This window comes from Sinocyclocheilus rhinocerous, unplaced genomic scaffold, assembly GCF_001515625.1.
Source record: "Sinocyclocheilus rhinocerous isolate Xijiao unplaced genomic scaffold, SAMN03320098_v1.1 scaffold626, whole genome shotgun sequence".
In the NCBI taxonomy this organism is placed as follows: Eukaryota; Metazoa; Chordata; class Actinopteri; order Cypriniformes; family Cyprinidae; genus Sinocyclocheilus; species Sinocyclocheilus rhinocerous.
In genome coordinates, this window is record NW_015647437.1 from 101,989 (window position 1) to 115,151 (window position 13,163).

At 37.0% G+C, this 13,163-nt stretch overlaps 1 protein-coding gene and 2 long non-coding RNA genes across 5 annotated transcripts in view; 2 read left to right on the plus strand and 1 right to left on the minus strand.

Annotated features, from left to right (window-relative positions):
• The window catches only part of LOC107709119 (uncharacterized), a 10,771-nt gene extending 10,216 nt beyond the window's left edge, over nt 1–555 (minus strand). The window contains exon 1 of the long non-coding RNA XR_001636443.1: nt 543–555. This is a non-coding gene — a long non-coding RNA (uncharacterized LOC107709119). The remainder of the gene's footprint in view (nt 1–542) is intronic.
• The window catches only part of LOC107709118 (ubiquitin-associated and SH3 domain-containing protein B-like), a 16,395-nt gene extending 9,799 nt beyond the window's left edge, over nt 1–6,596 (plus strand). The window contains exons 2-14 of the mRNA XM_016513523.1: nt 1,263–1,316; nt 1,517–1,703; nt 1,787–1,985; nt 2,942–3,111; nt 3,215–3,423; nt 3,743–3,884; nt 3,997–4,117; nt 4,195–4,317; nt 4,407–4,499; nt 5,524–5,668; nt 5,751–5,857; nt 5,936–6,045; nt 6,129–6,596. Coding sequence (XP_016369009.1) covers nt 1,263–1,316; nt 1,517–1,703; nt 1,787–1,985; nt 2,942–3,111; nt 3,215–3,423; nt 3,743–3,884; nt 3,997–4,117; nt 4,195–4,317; nt 4,407–4,499; nt 5,524–5,668; nt 5,751–5,857; nt 5,936–6,045; nt 6,129–6,266 — 1,798 coding nt within the window. The 3' untranslated portion in view covers nt 6,267–6,596. The remainder of the gene's footprint in view (nt 1–1,262; nt 1,317–1,516; nt 1,704–1,786; nt 1,986–2,941; nt 3,112–3,214; nt 3,424–3,742; nt 3,885–3,996; nt 4,118–4,194; nt 4,318–4,406; nt 4,500–5,523; nt 5,669–5,750; nt 5,858–5,935; nt 6,046–6,128) is intronic.
• A 4,715-nt stretch (nt 6,597–11,311) lies between these two features.
• The window catches only part of LOC107709121 (uncharacterized), a 4,077-nt gene continuing 2,225 nt past the window's right edge, over nt 11,312–13,163 (plus strand). For 2 of the 3 annotated variants that reach the window (XR_001636446.1, XR_001636445.1), the window contains exon 1: nt 12,868–13,121. This is a non-coding gene — a long non-coding RNA (uncharacterized LOC107709121). Of the gene's footprint in view, nt 11,354–12,867; nt 13,122–13,163 lie in introns of those variants that run through there. The other variant, XR_001636447.1, reaches the window with a different exon arrangement.

Sequence of the window (13,163 nt, forward strand, 5' to 3'; positions counted from 1 at the left end):
TACCTGTTCTCGATAAGCACACCTGAAAAAGAAGTGTGCTTAAAGGTATTGAAATTGCACTTGTAGTGTACTTAAAAGTTTTTTTTTTTTTTAAACTGTACTTGCAAATAATGTAACATTAATGAAATAAAAGGCAAATTAAGTGTTCTTTAAGAGAATATACTTTTATGTCAAAAAAAGGTATTCATGTAGACCAAATATATAATATAATATATTTAATGAATGGATTAAATAGATACAGCAGGTAAAATAAGTATTGAACACGTCACAATGTTTCTCAGTAAATATATTTCTAAAGGTGCTGTTGACTTGAAATTTTCACCAGATGTCAGTAACAACCCAAATAATCCCCATACAAAGAAAACAAAACAAATAAGTTCAGAAATTAAGTTGTGTAATAAAATGGAATGACACAGGGAAAAAGTAATGAACAAGCAAAAAGGCATGGAAAGCCAACACACCAGCTGAAATCTATCAGTAATTAGAAAGCAATCCAGCCCCTAGTCAGTGGAAATTAATATCAGCTAGTTCAGTCCCAACACCTACAGTACCAGGATGATGAAGATGAAACAAGGGTGGACATTTCAGCAAGACTGATCCCAAACACAGCCAAGAAAACTCTCAACTGGTTTCAGAAAAAGAAAATAAAGCTGCTAGAATGGCCCAGCCAATCACCTGAATTGAATCCAATAGAAAATAAGAACTAAAAATCAGAGTTCATAGAAGAGGCCCACAGAAACTTCAAGATATGAAGACTGTTTGTGTGGAAGAATGGGCCAAAATCACACCTGAGCAATGCATGCAACTAATTTCTCCATACAGGAGGCTTTTGTACAAAGTATTAAATACATTTCAGTAGTTCAATACTTTTTCCCAGTGTCATTCCATTTTATTACTCGTAACTTAATTTCTGAACTTATGTTTTTTTTTATTTTTTTTTTTTATGTATGTATGGATTACTTGGGTTGTTACCGACATCTGGTGAAAATTTCATGTCAACAGCACCTTCAGAAATATATTTACTGGGAAAAATGGTGACATGTTCAATACTTATTTTACCCGCTGTATAATATTATTATGAACGTAAAAGTTTCTCTTTTTTTTATTGCTAAATCTAAATGAAAGGCAAAAAGATTGCATTTTTAAAACAAACAAACATAACAAAAAAATAAAACATGGCTTTAGCATATGTTCTAACTGTATTCCTATATCATTCTTTGATTTTGGATGCTGATAATTCTAAAAATATGCTCTCTTTACAGATTGAAAGCTCTGGCATCAACTGGAGGCAGAAGTGTTCAGCTGGCATGTGACTGGTGAGCTTTCCTACACTTTTTCTCTGCCTGCTTGAGCTGGCTTTTCTTGAGGAATAGTACCACCCTCTAGTGGTTCATATGAGTCAATCCAGTTTTTCTATGCATAAAACTATTCTTGTTGACCGTTACAATTACACAGGCTTTATTTGCTGGTTTAGCTGTGCTGTAGCGTTCATGATCATGTGCATGTATCTCCATAGGCTTTTCTCTCATTTGGATGACCCTTTCCTGGATGACCCTTTACCCAGAGAGTATGTGCTGTATCTGCGCCCTAGTGGGCCTTTACAAAACCAGCTTTCTCATTTCTGGCAGCAGTCTCGCTTAACTTGTGGAAAAAACAAAGCTCACAACATATTCCCACACATCACACTCTGCCAGTTCTTTATGGTGAGTCACAGTTTCTATTTTAATCTTGATTTATTATTCTTAAGTTGTGTAATTTTACATTTCTTCATTTTATGTGTTTGTAGTGTCCAGACAATAAACTAGTGGCTCTGTGTGAAGCTCTGCAGTCTGCAGTGAATCAATGGAGAGGACGCTTCCCCAGCCCCCTGCCCCTGGAGCTCTACACCTCCACCAACTTCATAGGCCTCTTCGTGGAGGAGCAGGTGGCTGAGGCGCTGAAGAAGTTTGCGGCTGACTTTGCGGTGGAGGCTGCTGCTAAAGCTGGTGGGGAGGCGTGATCAGAGCATTTGTCACAGATGGTGCCTGCATAGTGCTCACGTTTTATTTTTTTCTAATCAGCTCATTACTCATCCTCATGGCGTTCGTTACCCATATGACTGACTTTCTTCCATGGAACACAAATGAAGAAATTTATCAATTTCCAAGATGCCTTTTTTCAATCTAATGAAAACAGGGTATTTACAAAACTAAAACTATCAGCAAATAATGACATGAATTTTAGTCTGTTCTGTGTTGTTACTATTAACTAAAACAGTTTTCACTTATTAAATGATCAAAAAACCTAAAAAGAAATAGAAATATTGCCTTTGCAACTAAGTTTAAGTACTAAAATTACTCAAACTAAAACTGAAATAAAATAAAGCTAAATAGAAATATATATTTTTAAAAATGACAAACATTAAACATTACTAAAATGTAAAATAAAATTCAAATGAAAGCTGAAAATATACATATAACATATTAATACATATTATAATAGTATATAAATAATACTAAAATAACATTGTTCTGTTCCTTACACAAAGCTATCATGTGACTTCAGAAAACAAATATAGTGCACATAATACAGCAAACAACAGTATGGACTACTTTTTTATGATTTTATGGTGCTTATTTGTCCTTTTTGGAGCTTGACATCCCCTGGGCACTATATGCTTTCAATGCATGGATTGCAAATACATTTACCTTTTTTGTTTTACTGAAAAAAGAAAGACATGAGGGTGAGTAAATGGTGACAGAATTTAAATTTTTGAGTGAACTATCCCTTTAAATCTGTACTTATCAAAGATAAACTGTAAATCAAACATTCTAGATGTTTTTTTCCCTTTTTAAACCGTGTTCTAATGAATTGAACTGATACTTATTCATTGATCAAAATACTGTGTATCTGAATAGAGAATAAATTCATAAAAATGCTCACGACACTATTGGTTTCATAGATGTTCACGTGGAACCCCATAAAAAGCAGCTTCATTTGACTCTAGCCTATCACTTCCCAACCAATCATTATTCTATCTTGGAAAAGTTGGCAAGAGGGATTGAAGTCAAGCTGGGTTGTGATTGGCTCGCTGCCCTCTTCTCACGAGACATACGATTTGCAAGTCACGAGGTGAGTTGAGCCTTATGTCTTTTAAATCTTCTTTTCAGTTTTAATGTTTTGCTAGTTCACTGGAATGCACTTTAATGCAGACTTACCTCTGTTTCATTGTCAGACTTTGCGTGTGATGTACCCCTACACTCCTCAGAACGACGATGAGCTGGAACTGGTGCCTGGAGACTTTATCTTCACGTCTACAGTGGAGCAAATGAGCACTAGTGAGGGCTGGGTGTACGGCGCGTCTCTGAGTACAGGCATCTCTGGCCTGCTGCCTGAGAACTATGTGAGCCCGGCTGATGAGTCTGACACGTGGGTCTTTCATGGGTAAGTTCTCCAAAAGATTTGCTGTGCAAGTTTGATAGTTCTCAGCACAACTTATCAGGATTACTTGCACGTATTTAGGGTTCAAGGGAAGGTTCACCTAAATTGTACTCATCAGCTCTTCGAGTAGGTACTTCTTTTGAATTAGTTATTACTTCACGAACGTGTCTAGTGTCATTTTAATCCGGATCTACTACATTTGGCATGTTTTCCTACCAGCGTCAGCTGCATCGCTTTACTTCCATTCACAAATACTCTCCTGTGGCCTAATGGGATAGTAAAGTGTCTATTGGATGCGTTTATCTCTATGCTCCTTAAACAGGTCACATTCCTTCTTTTGTACTTCCCCTTCGGAAAAGAGTTGCAAGGAGAGCAAATTGGATGGGCTGCTCAACATTCGATGCTTTGAAAACTCAAAGTTGGGAGAGTCTGCCATCTTGAGTGTTATTTGCCAACCTATGCAGGTGCCTGTTACTGTACATTACAGCAATTAAAGTATCACGTTTGACTGTTGGGTTGGTGCAGTTACAGATGATTTGATCATTTATTAAAGCATTTCTGTGCTGTTGATGATAGGTGCTTCGCTCAAACATCCAGTCTCGGACCCCTAAAAGGACCTTGTTTGTATGTCGGCATGGAGAAAGAATGGATGTTGTGTTTGGGAAACACTGGCTCTCACAGTGTTCCGACTCTAAAGGTAATCCGAACAGATGGATCATGGCGCCTCGCTCACATGGTACAGTTAGTTTGCGAGCTCAGTTTGTCTTCCTGTAGGCAGGTACGTGAGGAGTAACCTGAATATGCCCGCTGCACTACCTGCCTGGGGTGGAGCACACAGGGACTATGAAATGGATGCTCCTATCACAGTGGTTGGAGCTACACAGGCTAAGATAGTGGGTATGTCTGCTCAGTGTTATGATGTTGAGATGAATTCTCCAAGTGAATTGTGTATCATGCTCTTTTTATGTCATCCGTCTGATTTCCAGGTGAGGCTATGCTGGAAAGTAATACCACTATTGATTTTGTGTACTGCTCACCCAGCCTCCGATGTGTCCAGACAGCTCATGAAATACTCAGAGGTACATACTGTAGTCAGGAATCTGTTGGCAGCAGTGGTCTACATGTCTACAGGAAAATTCCAATAGGAGCATGTAAATGTCTTTTAGACCAGGGGTTTTAAATCTTTTAGATGCCATATAGACTCTGTTCTTAAATATAAAAGGCAGCTATATCTTTTCATGTATTAAGACCAACTTTATACTGTGAAAATATAAAAATATTATAAATACACAATTGTTCAGACAGCAAGATTTTTGAAAGAAAAAAAAAACGTTTATACAGCAATGATGCATTAAATTGATCAAAAGTGACCGTAAATACATGTATAATGTTTAATTATACAGTTTAAAATGTAAATGCTGTCAAAGAATCCTGAAAAAAAAATCTTGGTTTCCACAAAAGTATTGAGCAGCACAAGTGTTTTCATAATAAAATTGGTAATAATAATAATAAAAAAGAAATTACTGAGCTTCAAATCAGCATATTAGATTAATTTCTGTAGGATCATGTGACACTGAAGACTGGAGTAATGGCTGAAGAAAAATTTCAGAAAAATTTGCAATCGCAAATTACTTTTTAAAAATATATTAAAATAGAACACTAGACTAAATTGTAAATGATTACTGAATTGTAATAATATTTAACAAAATTCTTTCTTTAGTCTGTATTTTTGATCAAACAGATATAGCTATGGAGAGCATAAGAAACTTTCTTTAAAAAAAAAAAAACCTTACAAAATATTACCAACCCCAAACTTTTGAACAGTAGTTTGTTTATAAAATATGATCTGGAAAATATTTATTTCTTTAAGTTACGCTTTTTCTTTTTTTCTATCCACGAGTAGATTAACATTATAATTCTGGCCATACAACGCTTGTATTAGACTAGAATTTTCCAGAAAGTTCTATGCTGCTTCAGAAATGGCGCACGGTTTTCTACTGTACATCTTTATCGACATGTTCACTTTATTCGTCTACTTGTCATTAAAATTGCTACACAGTATTTAAATCCTCTCCGACCCACTGTCATGTGCACCTTTTCTAGGAATGCAGCAAGATGGCAGAATAAGCATTCGAGTGGAGCCTGGGCTTTTTGAGTGGACTAAATGGGTGTCAGGAACATCTTTGCCTGCTTGGATACCCCCCACAGATCTTGCTGCGGCCAACCTTAATGTAGACACAACATACAGGTAACAGATGGAGTGATCATATGTAGTGTAGGAGCTGTTTACATTTCAAATTCAGTCCTGATCGACAGTTGCCTTCCCGCAGACCTCACATCCCCATTAGCAAACTAACCGGCTCGGAGGCGTATGATACGTACATTAATCGCAGCCACCAGGTGACCAAAGACATTTTGGCATACTGCAAAAATAAGGGTGAGTGATTAGAAATATTGCTTTTAGTACATGACCCCCACAGATCTTTACCAACACCCTCCTTTTTTTTTACATCAGGAAAAAATATTCTGTTTGTGGGACATGCTTCTTCTTTGGAGGCCTGCACTCGCCAGATCCAGGGCCTTTCTCCTCAGAATCCTAAGGATTTTGTGCAAGTAGTCCGAAAGGTAAGTTTCATCCTTTTTACTTTAAACATTTGATCTTTACACTTTAAACATGATGCTTAATGGGAGCTGATCTTTCCGTCCAGATTCCATACCTGGGTCTGTGTGCCTGTGAGGAGCAGGGGGACTCAGGAGTCTGGCAGCTAGTGGACCCACCAATTCTTCCTTTAACTCATGGGCCCAACCATAGCTTCAGCTGGAGAGAGACCTTACAGCAAGAATGAGCTTATCTGCAGGGTCTGTCCACAAGAGACTGAAATGTTACCTGCACTGGAAGCACAAAACTGAGAATATTTTTTAAATAGATCTAATCTGTCACATCCAGTTTAAATTATGCAAATAAGATATGGGATGTGGCAGAGTTTTTATTTGCAGGTGGAATAATGAACATTTGTGATCATGTTTACTGAGCCTTTAAAAGGCTTTCTCAGGGCATTGGCTATCACTTTTAAAAAGTCAAAATGCACCGTGGCATAATGCAGCACTTATTGTAAAGATTAAAGATCACTTCCTGCCATGCAAACATGTACAATTTTGCAATGAGATGTTAAAGGACTTAAAAGCAATCATGTCTTAATCATTTATCTTGCAAATGTAACTTGAATGCATAAAAAGTGTAATATTTGTTTTAGCATAGCTGAATGGATATCAAATGTATTTGTAATATCTTTACATTAAAGCTGAAGTGTGTAATTATTAAAATAAAATAAAAATAATGAAAAATGTTTGTATTAATGTACACAGAAAAACTGTATGAAAAGCCAAATGTAGGTTGTTTTTTTTTTCCTGAAAAGTGTTAACACTGTAGTGGCTATAACTGCTTTATTGTTTGTGAAGCCTGACACAGCAACATGGCTCAACCAATGGCGTGAGATTAGGGCAGGGCTCTTTGTTCTTTCGACCAATGGCAGACAAGGGGGAGTCTTTGGGAAACCTGTTTGATGCTCTGGAGCTTAAAGCTTTATGGTCTTTCCAGTGTCACGAGCAGGTAAAACAGGGTAAGTTTCCAGCTATAAGCAATTTGTCAGGCCACAGTGAAAATGTAGAATGATGTGTCACAACAGACAGACAATTGTTATATTTGATGTTTAATACCACTATATGGAGGGGAATTTGGTCTACAGTAGACCGAAACTGGCTGGTTTGGACAACAACATTTTGAGGAGACAAGATTTAATCTTTTGTCATCTAGTGCGAGTGCGACCAATGTCTAGGCATGTGCTATAGCATAAAAAAAATTTAATTAACAGTAACACTTGGTCAAACGAAAATTAATTTTACCTTAGTTGCAATATACTATGTAGCGTCCAGATTTTTTAAACTATTGATTGAGTTTCATATGCAAATATCCAGCAATTATTTAATGAAGGCTTTACGTTTGACTAGATGAATTACAAAATGACTCCATTTAGCAGTAGGCCTATATCCACAATCAGAGATAATTTAACATAATCTGTCATACTGTTAAAAATTAATATTTCAAACTAGTTCGATATTTAAAAAATGACAACGGCTTATTTTTGTCACATTCTTCGACTAATAATAATATATACTTGGAAAAGTCGGTATGTTTTTGAGCGTGGATTATGCATCTGCTTTTAACCATCTGTTTTTTGTTTGATATTATAAGTGACTTGTTTCTTAGAACTTTTAGGAATGATATCCTGTAGAGATCCAGAATTGTTTTTTTGAGTTGAATCGTTTGAACACGTAATTTGTATTGAATTCAACGCACGCGTTGTTTAATGGAATTACAAACTATTTACCGTATTAGCCCGAATATAAGACGACCCTGATTATAAGACGACCCCCCTTTTTCCAGATGTACCTTTTGGAAAAAGGCTTTTTAAAAATCAAATCTTGTTTTTTCTCAGTAAAACACATTTTGTCTTCAATTATTTTCATATTGCATATTTTTCCTATTTTAATTTTTGTTTTGAAAGTATGGTAAAAACTGTTAAAATGTACCAACAATCACATTTAAAAAATATTCACTTTTTGATATACCATTAAAAAAAAAAAAACAGGTAACCCATCTGAATTAGGACATTTAGGCTATCCATCTAATAGTAGCCTACCAAAATCTTATTAACAGTAGAAGTTAAATCTTACTGTAGTCTTCAAATCTGGGTACTGTCTTACGTTTTAAAATCACAAAGGGAGTTTGGTCCCATCAGGCTAACGTGACAGTCACGACTCATGCAGCTGTAAGGTTTTCTGCTTCTTTTGTTTTTACTCGCGATCTTTACAACACGCATTACATTACGTATTTCATGGCACACTCGTTTTATGCGTATTTGGCGCCACCTAGTGTTGTGGGTGTATTATTGACATGTCAAAGTCTAGACTCTAGACCCTGAATATAAGACGACCGCGTTTTTTCAGATGTATTTCCAAGAAAAAAATATGGTCCTATATTCGGGACAATACGGTATGTTCTAAATTACTGTTTTTATAAACGATTAATGGTCGCAAATTTATAAGTAACGCTTATTAATAAAACCTAACCTAATTAAAACACGCAAGAAATTTATTTTTAGAGCGTGCAAATATGCCACACCATGATGTCTAAAGCCACACGATGACGCACTTGTATGGGATGATATTAGACTCAAAATGATTAATAGATGCACGCACAATTATCCATGTACTGCATACATTTTATACATTTATCTTACTAACCACAAACAAATGCCTTTCAATCTGAGTATTTGGAATTCTGGATTAAATGATTGTGCAGCGATTTGTACAAATACAGACATGTTTGTTTGTAAAAATGTTCTGTTCTGCATTAATATATCATAAATTGCTAATGCAAAAAGGAATCTATGCATATGTGGATCAGGTGACACGCGTGCATTAATTGCCGTCTAGTACGAGTCGATCTTGTTCGGTTCATTTGGATTTTGAGACTTCATTTTCGCAGTTTACAGCATTTCACGTCCCACACACACACAACTACCAACGAACAAGGCCCAGTGCAATTCATTAACGTGTACACGATTTGAAAAATTCGCAAATGTGCGTCACTACACTGAAACAAATGCTTTTCAACCGGTGTCTGCAGAGTTAAGAATTACATTAATGTGCAGCATTTTGTTCAAATAGACATATTTGTGAATACAAATGTTATAGTTTGTATTAAAGTATCATGATTTGTGTATGTAGCGATTAAAATGTGCATTTGTGGATCAGGCGACACCCGTGTATTCATTCAGTCCTCTTCTGAATCTATTCTATTTGATTCATTTGAATTTTGAGACTTTCATCCAGCCCTTTTAGCCTTGCCCAATCCACACACAGCTCGCGATCCAGGCGCAGCTGAGCCTAAGAAAATCAGCCACCACTAGATGGCACTAGCCCCACTCACATGTGTGCATTCCATTGAGTATGGTTTCATGAATGTTACATTGTGTTTTATTTGTTTCTTTTTGGTTTGGCTATTCTCGTCTACCGTAGAAATATAATAAAGATGTTTTATTAAACTTGTTCTAACTTAACTTGTCTTAAGACACAGAATAGCTTATAATTAATTTTATTTTAATTTTTGGGTGGTAGCATATTTTCTTAGCGATAGATGCTATTTACACTAAGTGAAAATAGCAGTATTTGTTTTGTGATATGCTATTTACACTAAGTGCAAATAGCTATTTATACTATATTATATTATATTTATAGGATATTCTGCTAATTACTTATTGCCAATAGTGGCAATTATCTAGTAATTTAATAGCCTTTGCCAACGATTTTTTTTTTATTCCCAACAGTTAAACAGTTGCCCACAGAAAAAAAACATGAGGAAAATAAAAAATATGCTGCAGCACCCCCACTTCCTGCGCCTATGATGTATACACAGAGGAATGGCTTACTACTATTAGTGCAGCAAGGAGACCGTGCCAAATTAGACAACTCCAAGCTGTTGTAGTGTTGGGTCGTTCTTGAACGATTCGTTCATTTTGAACGAATCTTTAATGTGACTCGGGAAGAACGAGTGGTCTTGGGGAGCGATTCGTTCAGTCGCGCCTGCGCAACATCCTATAGGTTCTGTACTGGAATTAGTCAAGTAGTTCACCTGTTTCGAGTCTTCGGGTTTTTCCGAGTCGTTCGTTCATCACGTGACAGACCCATAAGCTTAAAATGAACGAAATTACTCGAAAAAAGATTTGTTCATTTTGCTGAACGAGACTCAAAGGTCCGAGTCGATATAAAATGATCCGAACTTCCCATCACTAAGCTGTTGTGGTCACGCCGTGACAGTGCTCGTGTCCGTTGTATCCGTCACAGTGTTGCCAATTCTGCGGTTTTCCCGTGGAATTGGGCTACTTTATCACTGTTGCTGCGGGTTGTTTTTCATTGAAGCGACCCCAGTAACGTGTATTTTAGCCCCCAGAACGCGATTTTTACAGGGGGAGCCCTCGAAACGCGGTTAGTTTTGAGTAGCAATTGGGCGGGTTTTGTTATGAAAACCTGGCAACCATTTCCCTCAAGCAGGTAACGTTATTATTGCTAACATAGCGGATTTATCGAAAAATACATTGGCATCAACTGTATTAAAGAGAAACTAACCACTTCATCCGATGTTTAAGTGAAGAAATTAGCCTTGACAGCCTTACTTACTGGACTTCCTCAACTATTGACTTTGTTCTCTCTCACCGGACTTGTGTGTGTGTAGGTGATGTAAAAGATGAAAGCAGGCATTTGGACCAAAGTGACGCAAGGGAGGGGGAGACTCAATTTTTGTGTTATTTTACTACTTACAATTGATTAAAGTATAAAACATGTAATCATATTTTTAGGGGGGACAACCCTCAGTAGGGGGGATCCACGAAAGTCTCAAAATTCAAATGAATCAAATAGAATCGATTCAGAAGAGAAGTGAATGAATGCACGCGTGTCGCCTGATCCACAAATGCACGTTTTAATCGCTACATGCATAAATTATGATACTTTAATACAAACTATAACATTTTTATTCACAAATATGTCTCTATTTGAACAAAATGCTGCACATTAATGTAATCCTTAACTCTGCAGACACCGGTTGAAAAGCATTTGTTTTAGTGTAGTGACGCACATTTGCGCTTTTTTCAAATCGTGTACACGTTAATGAATTGCACTGGGCCTTGTTCACTGGTTGTGTGAGTGAGAGCCGACTAGTTTTTATGAATAGGTTCTTTGGATCAAAATGTTTGAAAGGACCAATTCGCGGAAATGATTCGAACGAGTGACAGCTGTCTTCTACTTCATGGCGGCTGGCTGGCTGGCTGACTGACTGACTGTGCCTTATAGTCAGCAGTAGTTACAAAAAAATGTGAGTATATTAACAGTAAATTATCAAATTATAGAAGGCTTTTTCTTGTGTTAATGTTAAGTTTAAGCCACAATAACTGAAACTGAGAACTACAACTGTTTGATTTTGATTTTTAAGTTTGAGCTTTAGACTGAATCAGTCCCTTAAGCCACAGGGAAAAACACAAGAATGGTCCGGTTTCTTAAGGACAACAATATTAAATATTTAAATTAATGTACTGGTTTAACCTCAGGTATCTTGTCATATAGCTTCTTCCTTCGACCTGTGATTTGTGGGCTAATCTGATCTATTAGACATATTTGTTCTCTTCGATAAACATGCCCTCTAGTAACATCCTGAAATTAGATTGAACAAATGCAGCATTGATGCATTTGTTCAATTACAGAGAGCTGGTCAGTTCAGGTCAGCTACTGTTAGAGGTCCTTAAAGAAGAGAGTGGTTTCAATAGCAAACAGCAAACATGGAAATATTTTAGATTAGTTGTGTTAAGTAGGCGCAGTTTTAAACCATTATGTACTGCAAGTACATTTGGTAGTGTGCTTGCATTTATTTGTGATAAATGAAGACAATATTGGCAAATACCTTTCAATTTAGATCTTATTGGCAGAATTAACATAAATGACTCTGATGAATCTTTCAAGGCCTAGTGGCATTTTAAGACTTAGTCATAGTAATTTTAAATACTTAAAGTATACTTATCACATAGTGATGAGCCTGAAGCAGTTGACTCCTCCTGTGTTAATGTCCTCTAATTACACAAGCTGTAAGCAGCCTTTTTCCCCCTTCCTTTCTGTTTGGCACCTGCAATCTTTCAGACATGGGCCGGTTGGACCTTTCCCTGATTAATGGGTGTGATTGGCAATAGAGGAGACTGACAAACGATTGGAGGATTTCATTCCTCTAAAAATCCAAGTCATTATTGGAGAGCAGTGAATCTCTGCAATCTAATAATGCTCTCAGTGTTCTTTTCAAGCTTTTAAACTAATTCGTGATTGATCACTAATTATCGGTGACGGAGCCTCTCGAGACAGCACTTTCCAGCTCCGAACGTTTGTTCCTATCTTAAAGCAGTTTGAAAGGAGCTATAACTTCCAAATGGTTGACTCTGCTCCCTGGTGGAGAGTCAATAGGCCGCTGTGAGACGTTTGAGTGAACATTGATGTTCTTTGCCAATATGCAATATTGCCTCTCAACAGAATAAAACACCTGGAACTGGCTGTCTGGTTTTGATGGGACCGTAGTCGGCAATCAGCAGTGTTACTGCTCTTATTGAACCTCTTATTGGGTATTTGTATAGTGCTCCCCACACGCACTTTAGCAGCCAGACGTCAGTTGACAAATCCACATTCTGTAATTGCGTGACCATTGATTTCAGTTCCAGTCAAAAAGAGAGAAAAAAGGGAAGTGCCCTCTTAAAGACAAGACATATATTAGAGTAATGCCGATGGCAAAGGCACGTATATGTGGAGTGAAAGGAGCACGCGCGCGCACACACACACACACATACAGAGTGTGTGAAGACACTGAGCCCCTGGCTCTCCCTTTATGAGTCAACAGACATCTCAACGGAATAACGTTTTCTTTTCAGTGTTGATATTTGATATTGCTGTCTTTACTTGTTCACTTTTCTTTCAGAGACAGAATAAGTGAGCTTTGTAGCTTTGTTTGTTTGTCACTGAATGTAGAAATAGAGAGGTTTGCGAAGTTCTGTTTCTACAAATTATGGACAAATTGTACAGTTCTAACCATCCTAACCACAACATTTCAGGTAAGTCTGCCAGTTTTCTTGCTTTTTATGTGTATTAAAAAT